The 22,920-nt window shown below is 40.2% G+C and overlaps 1 protein-coding gene across 1 annotated transcript in view; it reads right to left on the bottom strand.

The window, feature by feature from the left end:
- Window positions 1-568: 568 nt before the first annotated feature.
- Window positions 569-22,920, bottom strand: part of LOC306772145 (pleckstrin homology domain-containing family G member 3-like) — a 29,596-nt gene continuing 7,244 nt past the window's right edge. Inside the window, exons 3-19 of the mRNA XM_079261559.1 lie at window positions 14,477-15,018; window positions 11,589-11,689; window positions 10,092-10,161; window positions 9,955-10,001; window positions 9,712-9,862; window positions 9,367-9,498; window positions 8,863-9,045; window positions 8,660-8,752; window positions 7,300-7,386; window positions 7,183-7,213; window positions 6,859-6,960; window positions 6,640-6,684; window positions 5,859-5,869; window positions 5,199-5,609; window positions 4,326-4,436; window positions 2,038-3,412; window positions 569-1,916 (exon numbers count right to left, since the gene is read on the bottom strand). Coding sequence (XP_079117685.1) covers window positions 1,306-1,916; window positions 2,038-3,412; window positions 4,326-4,436; window positions 5,199-5,609; window positions 5,859-5,869; window positions 6,640-6,684; window positions 6,859-6,960; window positions 7,183-7,213; window positions 7,300-7,386; window positions 8,660-8,752; window positions 8,863-9,045; window positions 9,367-9,498; window positions 9,712-9,862; window positions 9,955-10,001; window positions 10,092-10,161; window positions 11,589-11,689; window positions 14,477-15,018 — 4,103 coding nt within the window. The 3' untranslated portion in view covers window positions 569-1,305. The remainder of the gene's footprint in view (window positions 1,917-2,037; window positions 3,413-4,325; window positions 4,437-5,198; window positions 5,610-5,858; window positions 5,870-6,639; window positions 6,685-6,858; window positions 6,961-7,182; window positions 7,214-7,299; window positions 7,387-8,659; window positions 8,753-8,862; window positions 9,046-9,366; window positions 9,499-9,711; window positions 9,863-9,954; window positions 10,002-10,091; window positions 10,162-11,588; window positions 11,690-14,476; window positions 15,019-22,920) is intronic.

Here is a 22,920-nt window from a genome sequence, read left to right as displayed (position 1 = left end):
ATAAACTCTAGAAGAGGTACAAATATATCCTTCCTGGAAGAATCAGAGGATAAAAATTGCAAACTTAAAAAACCTGAAGATAACCAAGATGGCGTTTTGGAAACAAGTTGTGCGGACTGATAATGGTAAAATAAAAATAGTTGACAGACAAAATATGTAGGAAGAAAACAATCTCAACAGGAAAAACCCAAAGGTTTCATGAAACTACAGCCCCTCAACAGATGATCAATGCATGGAAAAAATACCCACAGAGGAATTTGAGGTAAGCCCCAGAGACTCAGAACTTTAGCAAATATTTTGTTATTAACACAAAAAAGCGTTAATAGCAATTAATTACTGACCATTGTCTCCACATGCAAGTAATCTCATTATTTAATATTTCATATTTTAATTGCCTTTATTATTTCTGTCTGATAATTAGGTTGCCTTTTGCAATGTCTAGATTTATTTAATGCAACCACAAGATGGTCTTTGAATTTGTTGATTTAATGCAACTGAACCTACTGAACCCCAATTTACACTGTCATTTAGTTAAACATTGGCTTAACAAGCAGTGACAGAGTACCTATGGACACTGACCATTTTTATTGGAAATATGGAAAGCTGCACATGAAACAATGCATATTCTGCAACTGCAAAGTAAAAATGGGTTGCTGTTAGTCAAGTATTTACACAAATGTACCCAAATATACAGTCTTATAAATAATATTCCAGAAATAATGCACCTTACTGAGAAACCAAAGCCCCAGTGAAGCGCAAAAAAAACATAATAGGCTACTAAAGGACATTTAGAAGCAAATTATTGTGTTCTTGTGCTTCAAAAACAACAAAAGTTGAGAAGTAACCCTCTTTGGTGTAGAAACAGTGACTTTACAAACAGAACTTTCCCCTCAGTCTTTTTGACATTTATGATGGTTGTGATACAGAAAACAGTGAGTAGAAATCAAATACATGGGTGGAATAATAAAGTATCTTATTTTCATTTAATACAGGGGACTATACATATATTTTTTTGCACAATCTTAATGTAATGTGCAGACAAATACCCAGTGTACAAATATTGCGCAACACCTTTTTGTAGACCGTATGTTTTCCTGTGACGGCCTTACCATTAACATCCCTTTATGTTACACTGGTGTCAACATTAGCAACCATAGTCTCCTATTCCAAAGAACCGCCTAAACATCAAGCAACATTTCTTTGAAAGGAAAAAAAAAGCACAGTGGATGCTGAATAGCAACAAGCGACGGCCAGATAATGTTTCCAAGGCACAGCTCCTGATGTTAAAAGTAAACATTATGCACATCAGCTTGTGCCTAAACTCTGAAACTTCTCCCGTAAACTTTTCACAATTTTACTTTCTGAGGCCTTCCCTGAGCTCAGGACAGCAGACTTTGAACTGTTCAGACCCTCCAGGTGGAGGCTGTTCTCGTCTTGGAGTCTGCTAACTGGACTGCAGGCCCGCACAGAGTCCTGAAGGTTTTGCACTTCATGAAGGGGCAGAGACCCCAGCATTTGGTCTAAAGAACTCCACCTGCACAGCAGGGGGTGTGTCTGATGCCGAGGCCAGTCCTCTACCACTGGACATGTTTCAGACTGCTTTCTGCAGCAGTCAGCTGCAGTTTTATGAAGGTCTGTGTAGCTGTTGTACTTGTGAGAGCAGCCGTTACATCTTTCCACCACCCCATTTGAGTTGACACAGCCTGTTTTGGAAGAGTGGGAGGTGTCTGTGTATTTGGAACGCAGCTCCTGGACGTCTGGCCAGTGGAAGGTCTCTGGGTGTGGGCTCTGTGGGCTGCTTATTGTGTCTTGAGAGCTAGCTTCAGAACTGGGGGTCTGGACTGGACTGGGAGAATGAACCTCATGGATAACTGCCTGATCATCCACATTTAAAGGTAGTCTGAGGTTGGCCTTACCTGCACAAATTCACACACAAAAAAAGACAAAGAAAGCTTTTCAGATCTTTCCTTGGATGAAAAAAAAGTGGGTGATCACTGCAAAAGGAATCAACATGAAAATTATTTAAAACATATTTACCAGTTTTCTTCATATTCTCCTCAAGTACAGCCATTGGTCGGCTCTTCTGCCAGATAAGGGGTCTGTTGTTCTTAATGCGCTGGCTGTACTGACGAGCCAGCTGGAACACCTTGTTCTTCATTTTCCCCATGTCTTGGAGGATCTGGTCTTCCTCCATGTTGGTTCGGAAGCTGATGATGTTAGGTAGATGTGTAGAGTTGGAACTGAAGCTTTCTTGGGTCCTGCATGGCTTCGAGTCCTGACCTGACTCCACCTCCATAGCTTTAGAACTTATAGTAGGCAGTGAAGGGGAGGATATCTCTGAAGTTGTGCTCATTTCAGACGCATTTAAAACCTGACTGTTCTTTTGGTTGTCTGAAATGTCTGAGTTGACATCACATATAACTTCAAATGCTGAATCATTAACTCTCTCCAGTGCTGCTGGCTGGACTTCCTGACTCTCCTCCTCGGTTTCCATGACTTCCCAAACCCTGAGCATATCCGATGAAGGTCTGAACTCCTCTTCTACCGTAGAGGTATGAGATGCGGCCTTTGCTTCAAATGAACTACGTGGTTCAGTGTTTTGACTTTTCTCTAATCCAGGAAGATCAAACACAGACCAAGAAGTGGGTCTGTTCCGAGAAAGGTCTTTCCTGTGTATCGGGCTGACCTTCTCCTGTGGAATACTGTTAAGCTGCCGGCTCAGTTGCCTGACAAGACCGGCTGGAATATAGGAGAGACTTTCCCTGCGCTTGATGCTGAAGTTAGCATCTTGGTGCTCAGCATGTTCGTAGTATTGTCTGATTTTGTGGATAAGGAGGCGGTCATGTTTGGAGAGAGTGGATCTGCGTTCCCCTTTGTCAAGGTCAGGCATGTGATGATGGATGGACAGACTCGCCTCGGAGGTTACTAGTGATGATGGCAAAGAGTTGTCTCCCATTTGGGTCTGTTTTTCCAAGTCCATACGGGCTGAGGGGCTTTGGAGGATGTCATTATCTGCTGGTGGTGAAGGGCATGCAAGCAAACCAAGGTCTTCAGAAACAAGACTGCTCCGTCTAGACAAGCTGCTGATGAACTGCTCTGCTATCACACTTGCCTGGTCCAACACAGAAGAAGGTAGAATGCTTTTATTATCTGTAGACACCTCTTCTTCCTCTTCGGAGAATTCCCCATTTGTGAGTACACTTGTTTCTTCCACATGGAGACCAGAAGAATCACTCCCTCCCTCTTCTTCCTCTCCAGTCTCTCTAGAGGTATCCAGAGTTTCGGGGGTCTCGGGTTCTTGATCAGAGGGGGCCACAGGTGACTGGGGGCTCTGGGAGAGATCCACCGCCACCTGGATGCTCTTTTCTGCTTGAGGGACACAGTCTAAAAGCTGCAGTCCCTGTGCACTGACCTGAAACATGATAAGAGTGTTTGCAAAGTGGAATGTAATGAGTAAAGACACATTCTAATAACAAGCACTCTCCATCCCACATTAGCCTAATGGTCCCTTTCAAAGTCATCTCACCAGTTTAATGTGAAGCATCCACAATTTATGCAGCTTGTGTTTTATCTTATTAGGTCCACTTGAGTTTTATTAGTGACCCATTTCTATGAATATCATCGAAGCGTAGTAAAAACTAAAAATGTGTAGTGATGCCATTTGCAGCCTGTTGCTAGTGTCTTTTGCTGGACCATCAACTTTATCCTCAGCGAGCTTGGCAGTGATGTTTGTGGCTCTACCAGTGTTCATTCTGTTGAAATCACGCTTGCTTGCCATTAATCAAAATGTGTTCAGGTGGTGCTTACACTCTACCAGCAAATTGCAAAAAAAAAAAAAAAAAAAAAAAAGTGCAGCTTGGAGCTGTGTGGTGGAGATAAGGTTAGGAAGAATTAAAAACCTGTACTCAGCAGAGATGCAGAAACTGGCCTCCAAATCCAATCCTCACTCAGTGGGAGTGCTGAGCACAGGACAATACTACATGTGCACTATTCTAATTTCCAGGTCTTACAAATATACAGAAGCAGGCATGATTCAAATGGGCCTGACACAAATATTGTGTTCATGGTAAAGGGCACCTATCTGTCAGGGAACTTATTTCTGAGATTAATGTAGTATTGCATCAGCTAGCTCTCATTTACAGAAAGATAATAAAAACGAATTTAATACATTTAAAAGCTCTAAAACAGGTTTCGTAACAATTGTGAGGATAGCAGGGTATTCTTCAATTGAGCAAATACATGTCACATGTGGCCCCAGAGATGAGTGTGGGAAGGGTGCTGAAAGGATGCGTGTATTAACATTTTGAACCAGCTTTTTAAATTACCTGTGTGCTGAGAGTTTCTTTCACAGCAACATCCCCATTTTCCTCCTGCATGCAAGGTTGTGTCTCCTTCACTGGTGTAGTTTGCTGCTTAGCATCTTTGTTTTCATCATCCTAACAGGTCAAAACACAGGATTAAAAACATTTTTGGTCAACATCCTGCATGAATAGGTTTAACTACAACGCATGAATAGTGACTGTGTTCTAAAACCATCCTTGAAAAATCCACTGTGAAATGAAAATCTTCCATTTTAATAGATGCATATTCATTCATACTCGGGAAGAACAATGCTACGACAATTAACCGTTACAAAGACTTTCCAATGATGAAAATTCAGAGGGGAAATATTAGGAAATATGATTATCAAAGAGCAGAGCTCCTGTTGTTATAATGATATTTAATCAGATGGCTACAATAACCTTTGAAGTCCAACAACATTTAACAGAGTGTATTAAGCAAAGAGTTATCATGCAAATGCAAGCATTGGTCTCAACAGCAGAGGCTTCAACATCAATCATGAAACACACAAATATTAAACACACAGCAAAGTACAACACAGATGGAATATACAGACACAGTTCATGCATAGTGGGATTACCTGGACTCAAAAACATTACAGACAGACATGCATGAAGTATGAGTTCAGTTTCATCCATTTGTTTAAGAACTTCAGTCCATGCTCTGCAGCAGCATGATTTTGACCTTAGGTAAATGTGGGCAAAGCAGCTGGAAGCAGGTATTAATTTGTTCTGTTTATGGAAAAAAAAGGGGAGAAGGATGAGAGCCAGTGTGGGAGAACGAGTGGTGTATAGGTATTAGTGAGCCGGTGGAATGGAGCAGGAAATGGAAGACCTGTGGGTGGCAGAAACCCTCACCGTTGTGAAGTGAGTAGAAAGCAAAGCCCTGGCTCTATAGTGCCAGCAGGAGATGGCTGCCAGCACTGAGCTGGCAAAGTCGGCTACCTGGTCTTCTCCCATCAGTACATCTTCCTTGTAACTCTTCCCTTCCTCGTCATCTGCTTTCTCCTGCTCCAGTCTGCCCTCGCTGGGTGAAGAGCCCAGTTTAAGGTCACTGTCAGTAGGACTTAGCTGCTCCAGAGACTCCCTTCTGGACATGAGATCCTCCACACAAGGCCTCTCAGCCTGGGGCTCGCCTAGACTGGAGGTCAGTGTACTGACACTAGTGGCAGGCTGGAGGGAGCACCTATCCCCCAGCAGTGCACCCTCACTCTCTGCATGCTGTAGTGTGAAGTCATAGACATGTGGTTTGTTATTACAATGGTAATGCTACAGCCATGCTGTGATTGCTAGACTGCAAATGAAATGAAACCACCATAACGCAGCTTTAGCTATGGGTGAGATACGATTTTTACAATTTGAATAAAATATTAAAAAGATTAGTCAAAGGCTTTCCTTTTTAGATGAAGTTTTGTATGCAAATTTTAAGCTTGATGTGCTTAGTCAAAACCTTAAAGTTCATTCATACCAATGACTTACAAAGTTAATAAACAGCTCATTTAGATTTCATGCACTTACCTTCAAAACAGCTGCATGGTAAACAAGTATAAGGGGGAAAAGGGCAAAGAGATAAACAAAGGAGAATGTCAATAACAATGAAAGCAAAATGTCCTCAAGTCAAATATCATATGACAAAATAATCTGAATTTCATCTGTATTTTGTTCAGTTACAGTCAGTGCACGATCTTTATCTCAACAAACAGGCACCAAATGGGATAGCCGTTAGTCTGGCTCGGACTCGAGGGAAGCTGTGTGATTAGGTAAAAACCGATAAGAAGCATCTTGTTCTCAGAGGCTTAAACTGGGCATGATGCAATTAGCCAGGATGTGATGACCCACTCCCTTACCCTGATGAGAAGGTTGACATGAAAATTGCTTCTTCATTAAATTGTTTTGAAAATTGATCTGGACAGGGAGCTAGGGAAAGCAGAGAACAAGAATACGGCAATTTTCTCTCATTGTGGCCAATCAATGAAAACTGGAAGAGTCCCTGATCTGAGGGCAGGGCTGAATTTGACCACCGAACAAAGCTTGTGTATGACAAAAGCTCAAACCCAAAGCGCCATATAATTAACTTCATTATGGGTGAGGTGGAGTGGGGGTGATTGTGTGTGTCCATTGATCTGTTTTCCAGGTGTCTTTGGAGGAGTACAAAGCAGAAGTCCAATGGAGAAATGAACAGCTCAAATGAAAAAGAAAAATAACCTTAGTGGTTTGGAGCTGTGGTAAAAATGGATCACGGTCAGCTAAGTGAATCTGCCTCTTGATGACTGCTTCTATTTGTCTTGGAATATAAAACAAGTGTACCAACCTTTTGTGCTCCTTATGATTTGTTTTACAGGCTCTAAAAAATAAGAAAACAGAAGAACAAATAGTCAGGTGCAGATACAATTTTAATGATCAAATAAATTATTATGTTATTGGACATCTATCTTTAACTCCCACAGTGACTTTTAAAAACAGGCAACTAGAGCGTATTTTTGGATGGAGTACTGAAAGATGAATAGGGGCCTTTTACCGGATCTCCTCCTCCCATTTCGTCTACCAAGATGGAAGTCCTCAGCCTGGCAGCACTCTGCTTTCATCATCCTCTCAGGACTATACTGGTACTTCCCCAGATCTGAGCAGCGGAAGGATACATCATTATATTCAGAGCTGCAATTACAAAAACTATTTTCTCCACTTAGATTGATGGATGGGTTACAACCTAGCCTTCTTGTCAAATTTAACAGCTTCCCATATTTTCTACAGAAAATGAAACACTATTCGCTTTCATTAGCAACATCTTTGGTTGCTGTGGCAACAGTAGAATTACTAGAGATGCTCCACTTGAAACACTCACAGTTAGAATTGTCCACAGTGGTGTCTTTTGCCTTCAAAGACAAAATGAAAAATGTTTTCATTAAAGGATAATCAGAAACATATGTGAAAGATATGGTCTGTGAGAGATTGTGTTTACCTTCTGTGGTACGATAGTGTTGTGATTCTCAAGTATAAGCCTCTTAATGTGTTGGGACCATAGACGCTTCTCTTCTACAGACCTGGCCTGAAACAAGAGACACTTCTCATTTAGAAAGCTATTCATACTGATAAAAAATACACCATGTACATATTCACAGCAGCAAAGTCTCATAATATTTCCTCTCAGCAGCTTGAAAAAAATGTTATGTCATATGTGAGCTTATGAACATTCACTATTGATGTGTTTGTGGTTAAAGAGTCAGAGACCACATACTGTAGCCCTATTTTTCTGTTGTTTCTTCAATCCGATCAAAGAAAAATGAATTTTGGTACATCTTCGTATTTGGTCAGCCCGCCTTTGGCGTTTAGGACAGCAGGACTTGAGCAGACTGCACGTGTTTGCACAAAAACCTGAAAATTCATATTAGCATAATCTGAGAACGTCCTAAAGAGCTTCTTTTCTTTTCATGAATGCCTTGCTTTGTGAGTATTCAAATGACCTAAAAATATCCATGCAGTCAGCACTGCTCGGTCTTTAGTTGGAGTATTTTAGCTGTGTTTGGCCTTATCCTGGTGCAGTGTGAATCATTTATTTCGAGATGCAGAAATCGGTGGAGCATGTCTGTGCTTCTCTTTGGAAGAACAGGAGTGGGTTTATTGCATGTTCTCAATACTGGAAAAGCAAACAACCAACATGCATCTCTTTGTGATTGATACACTCTCTCACCACTTTGTCCTGACTGTCTCCTTATAAACAACCCTCCATTATAACTAAAACTTTTTAACTTGGAATTGTTTATGAAGAAGACTCCCCCCCCCAATTTCCCACTGCACAATGCTGGTATGTGCAAGCCTATCCCAAGTGTTGGATCTGCTGTCTTCTCCTGAAAACCACAGTGACCTGTCCTATGAAGCCACAAGCAGACATCAGTCTACAGTGATTACTCCTGACGATTGCCATGTTTTGTTGTTGATTTAGAAATTGACCTTCTTGGATGATTTTGACGAAGTTCTTTTAATGGACAGAATCTACCGTAGTGATCTTCTTAAGATGTACTCACATTTCATGTGGCAGATGGTTCTTTAGATAAACATGTCCATTTTGCAGCTGTATGGATCGACCTATGCTGCCCCCCAAAAAACTTTCACTGTGGCCTTAAATTAATGCTGGGAAAGCTCCATTTTGCTCAGATAAAAAAGCTGTTCCTTATTTTATTTAAACCTTTTCATATCTTTTGCTTTCAAAGCTCAAGCTCCTGGCTTTTTTTGAGGGAAAAAAAAAAAAAAGTATATAACATTTCCAAAACTGAAAGGCATTATTAATTGTGTTGCAGGACATGATGGGGACTTGCAGTTACCTGAACCGTATGAGGCTGCTTGGGACGCTTGAAGTGGATAACACTGAAGAGCAGGGGATCCTTGGCACTGTCAAGCAGCATTAAGGTAGAGCACTGCAACCAGAAAAGAAAACCATATGGAGCTTTATCATATAAATCTTTATGCTATTGTAATATAAAGATCCAAACTGTTAAAGCGCTTGTCATATAGAATAAAATCATACTGAAATATGGATCTTGTAGACATAGTGTTCCCCTCTTTTCTTGGTTATGAGAAGCATCTTTTCAAAGAGGAAGAGTGTGCGGGTATTCTTCGCTCTCAGCACATGAAACGTGCCCTCCAGCACCAGTTCTCCATATGTGGTCAGGTCAGACCCCTTCCAGTTGATCAGCAGAGACTGGATTTCCTATAGAAGAACATGAAAGCACAAACCCTTTCATACTAGATTCTCTTGGCCATGTTTTCTACGATGAGAGATTATATAGTAAATGCAGCTATTATTTGTAATACTAACAGCAACTGTACAAAGGAAATCAGGAATGTAAACTAGGATGCTTTAGTCAAAGCATAGAAAACATTAAACAGCTTCAATTCAAGGATACTGTTCTCTTTACCAGGTCAACCTGAGGCACACCAGAGATAAGCACAAGCAAACTCATAACGCACTGCATGGCAATCCCATAAATTTCTTAAATACTCTTTGGCATACTTGTTGGATCTGTCTTACCTGTACTCTGACGGCATGTTCATGTTTCCTCTTCATATCATTGATGTACCACGCCACTCCTGTCATGGTGTCTATGGCCTCTTGGATGACCTCTGAGCCCTCTTCATCTGGGTCAAAGTGCTTTGCAATTTCCTTTAAAGAAAAGTGAGTAATTACAACATCTGACACGGTTATTCACAAACTTATTTGAGGAATTTTTTCCTTTTCCTTTTCAAAATATTATATTAAACAATTAAGTTTGATAAAAACAGGTGCAAACATTATATTACTCAAGCCATAATAGTGCCAAGACTGCATTATGAGGAAATGTATGAATGCTTCAATATTCATAAGGAAGAACCTTACCTGAAGGAGTAGGTGATACTTCAGGATCCTTTGAACGGGCTTTAGCAGGTAGGAGCCCAAAGGGAGGGAGCGCCTCAGAGCAGCTTGCCGATCTCTGAAAAACTTTGCTAAAGTTTTACTCCTCATGCAGTCTGTCAATGCTCTCACCGAGCTGCAGACAACAAACAGCAGCATCTATTAACTCCTTTAGGTATAGTACATCCCAACTAAAACTCTATAAATACTAAAATCAAAACAGCTTACTTGGGATAGTTGTTGCAGTATTGGGTGTAGATTTCAAAGTATTCACTCTGGGAGAAAAGTAAATCAAGTATCATTAATGTCCATATTATTGAAAACCTAATATGGCTGCAGTTGAGAGTACAAAATATTTTCCTCACCTTGTTTACAAAGCACTGAGCAATAGCCACAGGGTCACTCTCACACATATCCAAGGCCTGCAGCAGTTCACTGAATGCAACAAGGTGAAATCATACCGTGAGATAATATTTAATTGGAATATGCCACAAGGCAATGATGAAAACAAGATTATTTAGTGTCAAAATCTGATTCTTACTGTACAACAACCACTAGAGGGCACCATACACTTCCAAATAATTGCCTTTCCACCTTGCTATTCTAAGAACAAGCATTCAGTTTGGTATTCTCCAGGTACATATTCTCATAAAATACCTAGCTTTATTATATTTGAACCAAAAGTGGTGAGATTCAAACACAATAACATCACAGAGCATTTAAAAGCTTTGATCAAAGACAAGGTGGCTGGACCGAAACAAAGCACAAACAGATGTGCCAGTGTGTGCAATGAGAAATGTATGGGTGTTGAGATTTATTATACACACTGTGCTATTTGTTCTTATTTCATGATTGCTTGGCTGACAGTATTTACAGTTGGGAGAGTGTTAAGCGCTGAAAGGGAAACATTTCTTGCATGAAAGACGAAAGAAATTTATCAATTCCAAGTTGGACTTTTGAAGAGTCACAAAGCATGGAAAATTCCTAGTTGAGTTGAGAAAGCTGAGCATGGGATCAATTTAAGGCAAAGTAAACAGAGGAACAACATGCAGTTGACCGTGTACTGTACTTTCAGCAAAGCTGGAACAAAACTCTGGTTTCCCTTCAGCAGCCTCCTACAAACTCTGTTGCAATGGTAAGTAAATATGGGGCACCTGCTCTCTGACTGATACAAAGATTTCATCACTGAAACATTGCTAAATAAAGAGCAAAGATGAAAAGCCTCCTCTCTGAAAATATCACCTTTTGATCCATAAAAATGTCAAAAGATTTCTTACTCTAAAACAACTTTAACATAATTAAAAGTTATGCATTTACTTTCTTACTGGTGCTTTTTTTTTATTTATTGGCATTGCCATTATTGTAGGGGCCCCGCACAATAGGACATAAGAATGTTAATGTGTGTTTTGGCAAGCAGCTCACTGGGCAATGGCAGCTTGCTGACATGAGATGATAAAATGTAAAGCCAGCTGCATCAATACTTCCTATGGCTTTCAGGAATTTGTAACAGTGTTTTTACGTCAGCGAGACGTTCGTTTGTTTCCCCCTGCATCTGACTTGAGTTACTCAGCATGAAAATGCAGCCGAGCATCATCCATTCTTAACTTCTATGCCTTTCATATCCTATTATTAAAACAGCAACATTTAACATGCACATCAAAGTTAAGGGAAACATTCCTTGCCCAAAAGAACTGGTCAGGAATGTAACTACACCAGTGAGTGATCACAGTTTCCCTGTGCTCTGCCAGAAACTGTAGCAAACTTCTAACTGGATTTCTACTTTTTAGCTACAAAAATCTAGAGAAAAACTAATTAACACTAATGAGGTGAGTGACCGTTTCTGTATTTGGAGAGATATTTACCTGTTGAACTCATAGATGTCCTCTATGTTTCCAAAAAGTGCACATACTTGTTCAGGTCGTATGGGCAGGTTGCCTGTATCAATAATGTGTGCCAAATAGTCCTGAAAGAACAGCAGAGGGACGGAAAAATACTTTAATATATATATATATATATATATATATATATATATATATATATATATATATATATATATCACCAATGGACATTTTCACACTGGCATTTTCAAATTCCTTCCAGCAGAGGGAGCATAAACATTCAGAAACCATTAGTCCTCAATGTATTTTCTAGCAGCAGCATGGTTTTCTTTTTGTACAATTGAACTGTTGAACTGACAGCAACTCCAGTTTGTTGGAGACCAAAAAGACTGTCGCTGAATTAAGGATTACATGTTTCCTCAGAAAGCAAAATAGGATCTTTAACAGAAGTTAATTGAATGATGCTTAAAATATCCTTTTAAGGATTTGTTCCATGCACTGAGGAAAAATATGACTTTCTGGGAGAGTTTCTGTAGTACCCACACAAGAAACAACAGCACACTCTCATTGCCCTTAAGAACCCAACTCTCTCTGGACCCCAGGAGAATATTAAAAGATAAAAATACCCACAAACTCCAAAGTTTAATATGCCAACATCTGGATGATTTCCCACCAATTTGGTCAATTACACACTCAAGTGTCATACAAACACCCCCAAAACAGAAGTTAAGGAGGAGGTTAACGAAGGACAAACACACACATACAAACAAGCAGCACCTAAATAAAGAGTATAAACAGCTTGTACACACATATCCTCCCTGACAATGTAAAGCTAATGTGCAAAGACACACACACACACACACACACACACACATACACATATATATATATATATATATATACACTTAGCTGTCTTGCAGGAAAGCACAGATTAGCTGTAGAGTCATCACATTTACACTACAGAATAAACTGCAGCCAGGAGTCACAAACAGTAATGGTCCTTCTTTAGAAAAACTCCCTAGTAGAGTTACGCTACATGCATGTGACCTTCAACATACTGTGAGATTTTATGCGTTGCTTGATGTCTCATACCTTACATTGCTACAAGCTGTTCTTTATTATGGAACAGACGGGGCCTTTTTTGCTGTAGCAATACTGTTATGTGTAACATAAATCTTTTTAAAGAGTTAACAATCTTACTGGGTAACAAGAGTGACCAGGTCTCTCAAAAAACTAAGAACTAACAATCACCTTGTTTAAAAAAAAAAAAAAAAAAAAAAATGCCGAGGTGATTACCTTGGGTGTGTTCAGGCTGGTTGTTTGGGATGTATTGAAGTATGTGAAACCAGCTGAAGTCAAACAGCTGGTGTCAAACAGTATCCCATTTACAGACAACAAGTGTGACGGAGTGATAGGCTCTAAAGAAATCCATTGATATGTGAAGCGGCCACTCATATGTTCAATATTGGTACCATGTGGAAGATTTAAATTAGTTATATAATACACACACGCACGCGCACGCACACGCACACGCACGCACACACACACACACACACACACACACACACACACACACACACACACACACACACACACACACACACACACACACACACACACACACACACACACACACACACGTCTCTGTCAAAACCAAAGCTGGCTGTGAAATAAATGTGAGCTGTATGGAATCACAATGACAGGAGCCAGACTGTTATCATGAAAAGACAAAAGTCTGATGTGTTCCCACAATAAAACCCAACAGCTTTACTTTCATCCGCATTATTTATCTAGTTGGGGCAAAGATGAAGGTGTTTGTCTTGGCTGGGAGAGGTTGAGAGTTCAGAACAGGCTGGAGCTTGCAACATGGCCTAAGTGATTGAGTCCAGACCAGGATTGACTGCTGCTCTTGTCAAGTGAATTAAAAATCCAGAGAAGTGGTTATCGGGAGCAAGTTGTTGCTTCAAAACTAGAGCTGGGGCAGGACTCCCTCCCACAGCAAATGCTAGACGCCAGCATAGTCTGAGGAAAGGTGAGGAGGGGTCCTGGCTGCTTTACTGCCAGTCAGTCTCAGAAATGCCTCACATGTTTAAGCCATTATGGTCTGAAGGCTGCTGCTCAGTGCTCCAGCTTCGTTGCTAAACTGAGGACAGATTGAGGATGATGGAGGCGTCCTGTTTGTAGTTGCCAGACTAGACGTACAAAAAGTGATAAGAAACAAGTAGTTTGCCATGTCCTGAATATCATCCCTGGCCCATTTTTTTAAAAAAAAACTCTTCACATCTTTGAGATGAAGGTTTCAATATCTTTAAAAAGATCACAGACCCAGAGATTCATGTTGTGATGAACTTTCAATGTAAACTCCCCTCTTACCCCGTCCACTGGTTTTTTTTTTCTCCAGATATGAACACTCAATCCATAAAGCCAGACTACAGACTGTAAACTTTCACTGCACTGTAAATATACACAATGGTTTATAGAAAACATCACATCCAGACCATAAACTGCCTGACTGCCTTCATCTTTATGAACTCCAAATCTATAAACCACACACAAGCATCCACCAGATGTCAGGCAATATTTTTTTTCCGCTGGCTGATTTGTTTTGGAAGTAGGTAAATCAGAACGAACCCTTGAAGTAAAACGGAAAAAAAGAAAATCTACTGGATGCATTATACTATTTTTCAGTCACAAACAGCTGCTTGGAACACAGGAAACATTATTTGGTCTCAAAGACTGAATCCCCATTTTGGTTCCTGGCTGTTCAATGTATCACTTGTAGTGAACACAGCAGACATGATGTCATAGCTGCATGTAAATCCAAGTCAAATATACTTTTTTGGGTACCCAGAATATACATGATTGGCTTGCACAAAGTGAGAAACACCAACTGTAACCTGTCATCTACTCACCTCCACAATGCTACGCAGATCTTTAACATACATCCGCTCTGTCTCGATTATTTCCATGACAACGCGGTCAACGTAGGTCAGCTTTGGGTTTGGCGCCATGGCATCTGCGATGACAGGTGAGGTGGGGATGTGAAGTACTTCACCACTTGCGGCCCTGCTAGCGGCGGCGTTGTTGTTGTTTCGCTGGCTGTTGATTACCCCGGGCTCCAGCCGCTCTCGCCAGAGTTCCTTGGGACCTTTGAGGGCAGGACTCTGGTTTCTGGCCTGCTCTCTGGTGCTTTCTGCTGGGCTAAGCTCCAGGTCTATATCCTCTTCACTTGGTATGGGAGGTGTGGTGGAGGACGGGAGGGCCACTGTGCTGCCAAAAAGGCTGCGACTATCACGGGATGAACCAGAAGACAGGGTGGAAACGAGGCTCACTGGACGCTCACTCTCACCATCCAGTAGTTCCACAGATGTTAGGCCATAGCAGTCAGGACTCAAATCTACGTTACCCTGGACATGGTCACTGGTGGACAGGGGTGAGGACAACTGAGGAGATTCTGGGAGAGGAGAGAAGATCACATACAGAAAGCAGGTGTCACTATTGGAGAAACTTTACCATCACCTGTAGCAGGATTTAAACAACCCATATTTTTATCTCAAGGAGGCTGCTCAAAAAAAAAAAAAAAAAAATCGTGGCAAGTGTCATACGCTAATATGAAGTATTTAAGATAAAAAGGGATGTTTCTAAACTATGATGGTCATAAACTCTTGAAAAATGTCCTGGCAGCAGAAAGGCACAGCTTAAGTTAAATAGCATTTGATAACTCTTCAAGTTACACTGAACAGACTACCATCCAAGAATTAATAAAGGAAAGCTAAGAGCTCTGTGTTTCTCCTCCCAGGCAAAGACAACAAGTTATGGCTTACAGTAAAAGGCCTCTCACAAATCATTACTGACATGGCCTAATTGCAGAATTGCATATTCTATGGAAAACCCAGACATTTCCTCTTGTTCTCCTGACTACTGATGGGTAAACCTTGGAAAAATAGAGCAGGGGAAACTGATGAGAAGAAAAAAAAAAGGCAGTTACCAGAAGCTTTGTTTATGTGTCTTTATGGGGCTGCGTCTGAATTTAAGAGAAATGGAATCCGTATTCTGTTTCACATACTTCCTGGCCAGATGGGGAATTTTCCTTGTAAGCGTTTCCTAAATATATGAACTCATAGTGTTGTGAGAATGGAGCATTGAGCGGCCACTGTGCAGAGAGCTCCATTTCCTTAAATATTTAGAGGGCAGAGGGGCCAAAGCCATTTTGCCAAGCTGAAGAAATGGAGCTTTGTTATTCAATTTGACTTCACACTAATAAATGGAAATCTACAAGGCACAAACTGCCGTTAAGCAAATCAGTGAAATGTCTCAAGAAAGCAATATTGCCAAGTGGGGATGGAGAGCAGAATTTGGAGTTAATAGCTTGCAGATGTAGCGACCTATTTTAACCTCCTGAGTGCTAGCAAGGCTCGTACTTAAATAACGTGATCATTTAGTTGTGCATCATTGGTCAACAAACCATATCTTGTGGAGAAAATGAAACCACATAATTCAATTCTAACAAGTTTGCCAACTTGACTTCTCTCATGCCACAAATCATGCCACATTTTATGATTCTCAGTGGAATAAATTATCTCTCACAAGCCAAATATTTACTATAAAAAAAGAGGGAAGTGGCCATGGTGATTTATGAAGCCTTGAAAACAGTGTGATAGGCAGCTGGATGAATTGCTTCATATTAAGACAAACTGTCTTTCAGTTCATTCAGATTCACACATGCATACACACATCCGTCTTGGCATCCTGAAGCTTTCCATGAGTCAGTACTGAGCTCCTGCTGTTCGCACTACACTACTTGTTCCACAATCCACACCAAAGCTTCCCAGCAGCACAGTTCCCATGCACAACCTCAGTGGGAGAAATGGATGAGCTGGCAAGCATGAGCTGACCACTAGAGAAAGTTCTGTTTACGCTCTGTGACAAATCATAGGGTTCATGGTGTAAAGGGAGTGTAGTGGTGGGTTATTACACACTCTACACCAATATGAATTAGGACAAAGCATCTGCTTCCTTTCCTGCTTCGGCCTTTACTTTTGGTTTTGAGCTTTGCTGGATCTGCTATGTGAAACTCCCTTCCTCTTTCCATTTCAATATCACTCTATAATAAAGCTGCCAGATTAAGAAGAGAAAGAGGAAGGGGAAGGGAACAACATGGGGTAAAGTCAATGGAAATAAATACCATGTTTACATTTTTCTACCACTACAAATCATTCCTTGCATACACTTTGCAGATGCAAGGCATTCAGATGACCAAATACGTCATGAATGGCTGAATTATACGAAGAAGTAGGCGGCAGCGGTGTAGAAGTAATCCAGGCAGCGGACACTTAATTTCAGGATAAGCTCAAACCCTGCTGAAGCTTTGAATAACCACTTCAGATACAGCCTCTACAGATGGCAATTATCTGGAGCCAATACCACAAGCACGGCACATGTTTTTGGAGAAAACAGCATTGCTGGACCAAGTACTATCCATTTTAAAACAAGCTGCACAAAGGAATGCAAATGATGAGGTTATCTCAGACAAGCCTGCATGCCTGGTCCTGTGCAATGCAGTGCAAAGTGTTTCCAGTCTGCCTGTTGCTTTGGACAGGGATTAATAAAGGTGGTCACTGGTCATCAATGCATTCTGCATCCTCTGTTTACTCATGAAATACTTTTCAAAATGTATTTTAATCCTGTTGTAGTGGTAAGAGACTCTGGCTTGGTGGCCGACAGCTGCAACCATGAAAATATAATTAATGAATTTGTCCAATTTTGCATCTTAAGCCTAACAGGTGTGTGATTCTTTAACACAACTTAATTGAATTCATTAGAAAGAAAAATTATTACAATTCATTTCTAACACCCACATTTCACAGTCCAAAGACATGCATTTTTATTAGGTAGAGTGGTCACTCTAAATTCTCGCTTGGAAGGAGAGAGTGTGAGTGGTTGTTTTGAGGCCAACTGTCTGCATGCTCAGCCATGTTCTGGCATCTAATCACTTTTAGTGTTGAAGCTCAGGTCCAATAATTGTTACCAGATTTGGGTGTGTGGTTTAAAACAGAACACTGGCAATTTAAGTCACATCTAGACGAGCCAACCATGTGCGTTGACCTGAGTAAGGATAACACACCTGCTTCAGTTTCAGCGAAAAGGACTCAGCCCATCGCTACTGTGCCAACTCAGTTATTTTTTCTCTGACCTGGGGGATTTGAGATATTATGGAGTCAAAACCTTCAGGCTTCCTGTGGAGCGTAACAAGCATTTACATCTGACACAATGATTTACCGTACTTAGAAAAATAGAAGGTTTGCTTTACATCCACATACATCAGAATTTACCAGAACCCTGCCTAAGTATAATCTGTGAACATATTTACATTTAATTACCAAAAACTTCTCCTGTGTCTCTTAAAAGGTTGATGGAAAATGTTGAGTATAAAGTATGTGGAGTTAAGAAAATGGTGCTTAAAATTTATTTATTTATTTATTTTAAATCCAAGTATGGACTGTATTTTCATATTTACATAGCAACATTTTTAAAAGAATAATACAATTTTTAAACAAATGTCACTTTTGATTTAGTTGTGCATTAATACGATCATTAGCTTAGATACATAACTATTAACCAAGTCAAAGCAGTGGCAGTATAGTCCACTGCTAAAAAAAACAAAAGATGGCGTAGCAGTTAGCACTGCGTCCTCACAGCAAAAAGGTCACTGGTGCGAGCCTCGGCTGGGGGGAGGTCTGAAAAGTGGTCTTTCTGTGTGGAGTTTGCATGTTCTTCCTGTGTATGTGTGGGTTCTGTCTGGGTACTTCCTCCCACCCACAAGTCATTCATGTTAGGCTAATTGCTACGGTTAATTGATCACTTATCTCATGTAAGTTTGGTTTGGATAAAAGCGTCTGCCAAATGACTGTAGAATCTAAAAGGGAAGACATATTCATGAACATCCAAGTCAAGGCCAGTACGACTTCTGGGATACCAATTTGTCCAGCTAGGAAGTAACACTAGCTGTCAATGAATTTTACCTGCTGTTGTACAAATGGAACAGACACGTCTAAGAGGGAATTTGCAAAACAACCCCCATAAATTAATGGTCCTGTCGGTGGTGGACCTGTCTTCATCCTTTCTGGCTAATATTTGGTCGCGCTGATTTTGCCAGTGTCCTCACCACTACAAATAACACAAGGTAGTGACTGCATCTCATTTCACTGTGTAATACATAAGTACACTCAAATGGAATATTTTATTAATCAAAATTAAATGTGTTTAAGTCTTCCCTTTATTGTTTTGATCAGTGTAATTTAAACACATTTAACCTTAATTACACTTCTCATTTCAAAATATGTTTAAAGTCACCAGCAAATCTTATTGTGAGATTTGCACAGAACACCCGCTCAAATATTTGTGCACTGAGCAGAGTATTAAAAGCAAAATGGCTGGAATTCCAAGAAAAAGAAAACAATCCCTCACTGCAATTCCTCAAATTCCATTTTCCTCATTGATGGGTGAAGGTTAACATTTACACACAAAGGTGTGTTGATCATAGAAGCGTGTCTCCCTTTTTTTTTATCCTCACTGAATTCAAATACCTAAAAGCTCTTTATTAAGTTATTTGTAACACTAATATAACTGATGATAAAAATGTTAAAACAAAGAAACAAAAAGTTAAATATTAAACGCTAGAAGATTGGATCTGATGAGGAAAAAGTGTGAGGAATGTAAAGTAGGATAAATGCTAATGCTTCATCACTGGGAGCCAGACAGCGGGGCTCAGTGAGTAATCAGTCTAGAACTGGTAATGTTAAGTCTACCCTTTGTTTCCTTCTCAGTCTGAGCTTATCAGACAGTTAACAATGGCAAAAGTTCATAAATTTGTCTGCCTCTGACATCATGGCTATATGAATGACATGCAAAGTAATGTGTGGTCTGAAAGATTCACTGCAATGAGCACCTCAGCACCTGGTTATTAACTTTTCTAAAAGGACAGTTATATCACATACAACAGATGATTTGAAGCCTGGAAATGTGTGCAACACAAAGCTTTCCTTTATGCAGAAACCCTTCTCGCTTGTTCCATAACAATTCTAGCATTCCTGCTCTATGACAGACTTATTCAAGCAACAAAAAAAACAAAACAAAATCAAACAATATCTTGTTGCAATGATGCTTACTAACATAACTGCTGAATATTATTGCATCACTTCCTTCCTTAAAAGTTACCACCTTGTCCGAGATACGCCACAGCATGCAGCTGTGATGATGGTTGTTAGTTGCACAACCCTGCGATGATGTGACTCGCTTTTTCTGATCAGTGCATGCAAACCAGCCTCTATGCAGATAACCATGCAAATTCTAGGCAAGACAAGCAAAAGCTTCCTTTTTGGTGACATCTAAAATTGCCATATCCATGTGCCCAGCTTATTTAAATGTTGTTTTTGGCTTGACAGCATGGAAAGCTTCAAGATCTCTTCATGTTGAGCGTTGCGTAATGCGTCTGCTTAACTCTGAGCAAGTATGGAGAAACAGACAAGGGTAATAAAGACAGCTGAAGAGTATAGTGCAGGCTCCAATACACCCAATGGAAATATTTCAAGCATCAATGATAAATAACAATCCTTGCCAAGCTGCAATAATTATATTTTTAAAACTTGTCTATAAAACAAAGTAAATGAAAAGATTTCTGTCATTTCCACAGGTTTAAATTCATAACTTCTTCCATACCTTAAGGATAAGTTGATGGGATTTATCCGATGAAGCAAGACGAAGGAAGAATCAATGTACCAGGAAGACTCCTAAATCACCTTACCTCGCTACTTCTCCCTCCTACTCCAGTGACTAAACCTTTAATAATAAAGGATGAGTGATATTTTTCCATTTCTAAAGTACCTGTGTAACTATTTCAGCAATTGGTAGGAATGCAAATAGTTCATTTCTGAATTGGGGCATTATAATATCCTGTTAGTGAGAAAGTTCCATCAGAGTTACACAGTCTGGCTTGTTTTCTAAGCAAATCAAGTGCAAAGAAACAGGAACAACACAGCCTATATCTATTTTCACCATGCAAATGATTATCCTGAAGGTAAAGGAACACTTTGGAACAAAAAAACCTGATTAGAAAAATGTTTCAGAAATGGTTTGAAATCTTGTTAAAAGTTTTTTCTTTCAACCTGTTATTAAGTTATTTCTGAGAGATAAAGGAAGCTGTACTAGTAAGAAAGTCTGTCAGCAAAGTGGACAGAACATTCACCCCCCAAAAAACATGCTCCTGCCTGCTGTTATTAACCTTCACACAGATGTTCCTACTTGATTCATCCTGAGTCATGCATCAAAATCTGAACTCAGTACATGCTGAATCACATCCAGTCACCCTGAAATATTTCTCCAGAAATGATCCAACATCACAAGATGAGTGATGGTTATTTGAAAATATTATCTTATTAATAAGAATCAGTAGTATATAAAGATTCATCCACAAAAACTCAAGTCTTGTCAGAAAAGTTGGCAACTTTTCAAACATGAACCTCTTTCTCATAAAGACTTTGCCAAACATAATACTGGTATCGTTTTACCTGTTTTTTCTTCTTTATATGCCTGTACAGAGTAACTATTTTGATAGTGACTCACCATAATCAACTTTAAAGAACAAAGCCTGTAAAAAAGTCCTCAGTCTTGATTTAGTGTGTTCAATTTCATGGTAGGAGAAACAAAACAAAGCAAATCATTTCTAACCAGATCTAGAGGCAACTGCTGATCTGTGAACGGACCCTGCAAAGCCAAGTGTAGAGTGTGTGACCCTATTTTCCTCTGGGGATAAAGAAGGAAAACATGTTTTGCTCTACACAAAATCCATTCTGAATTTCCCTTTTTAACACCCCTTCACAACCCCTGACAATTTGCACCTCCCCCAGAGGCTGTTTTGGGACAGGGAGGGGGTCTGATCTCCTAAAGGAAAAACTCCTCCCCACCTGGCAACGGTAAATGGCTACCCCTCATGGGGGCGTGAGGCTTGAACATAGAGGGTGCCTCCAAGGATTAGAAGTGAAGTCTTCACAGGCCATTATCAAACAGCATGGGTCTGGTGATCAGACACCGAGACCGATGGCCTGGTTTGATTTCTCACTCCTCGGTGGAGGGAGGAATTCAGGTCAATTCAGGAGCTTTTAGCTTGAAACATTCTTTCAAATATGCTCGATGGTGGATTTACATTTATGTTTGACCTCAATGTGTTAATAATTAGCTTGAAGGTCAGTAAATAAGCCACTGTGAACAACAGACACTAAATACACACACACACACACACACACACACACACACACCTACACAAACTTGCATTCCTCACTGACGGTCAAGGTCAAAATGTTGTGTTGGGAAGTTTTGGGGGGATTCTGGAACTTAAAAGTGAAACTAAATTAATGTCCTTTAGTAAAGTTAAACATCAATTTCAAGGTAGAATATTCCATTTCTGCGTGTTTTTTGGATAAGCTATCAGTGGTGTGACCATGGGAGTCAAATACTGTCAAAATCAGCTAATCCTGAAATGTACAGACACACGCCTCTGTCACATCTGCATTTGAAGTAACATGTCTCTGAGGAGCAGATTACTCAAAGTACCAAAAGGACAAAAAAGATCTTATTTAATCCTATAAAACTCCCCTTCTCTCATCCCCTGCCTCTTAAAGGATCCAGCCGTGCCAGCTGACCTCAGTGGATAGGCATGTGATGATCCACTTTGGAAACTCTTCCATCAACAAACCCCCCCCACCTCCCCCCCTCTAAACTTTCTTCAGGCACTCTTTCACAGCAAGCCTCGCTAAATCGATTCAAAGCCGACATTTCTGAAGGACAACATACACTTATGGGGTCTGAGGTGTGAACCATTTGTAAATATTACCACCAATTTGACAGTCTACAACAAAACAGCTGCCCCGTTAGCGCCTCTCTGCAGACTTCACACAATCTGGTGGCTGGACAGCTGTGTGAAGTGTGGAGGAGAAAGTTGAGGGAGGAACACTTTAGTGACTATACACAGTACACTCTTTATTACATGCAGTGTTACAAAGGGCGTAGTGGGTCTCTTAAATTTACCATCAGCTGCAGTTAAGGGAAGAATTAGAAATACTTGACTTAGTTCTGTCTGCCTTTTTGTGTGAAGTTAAACAGAGTTAGTATTAGCTTTTCTCATGCTCTAATAAATCTTAAGAAGCAGTATTACGTAACAATAGAAATGGACCCCAGCATTATTATGACTAGCAATCTGTCTGCAGAGTATTTCATAAAGGGCATACGTGTTTAGAAAATGTTAACTGACAAGTTGACAAGTTGCAGAAGAAGCAGACAAATAATTTTATAGATTCAAATA

The sequence above is a fragment of the Telmatherina bonti genome, assembly GCF_933228915.1.
Source record: "Telmatherina bonti genome assembly, chromosome: 22".
Classification (NCBI taxonomy): Eukaryota; Metazoa; Chordata; class Actinopteri; order Atheriniformes; family Telmatherinidae; genus Telmatherina; species Telmatherina bonti.
This window is presented reverse-complemented; position numbering and strand designations above follow the sequence as displayed.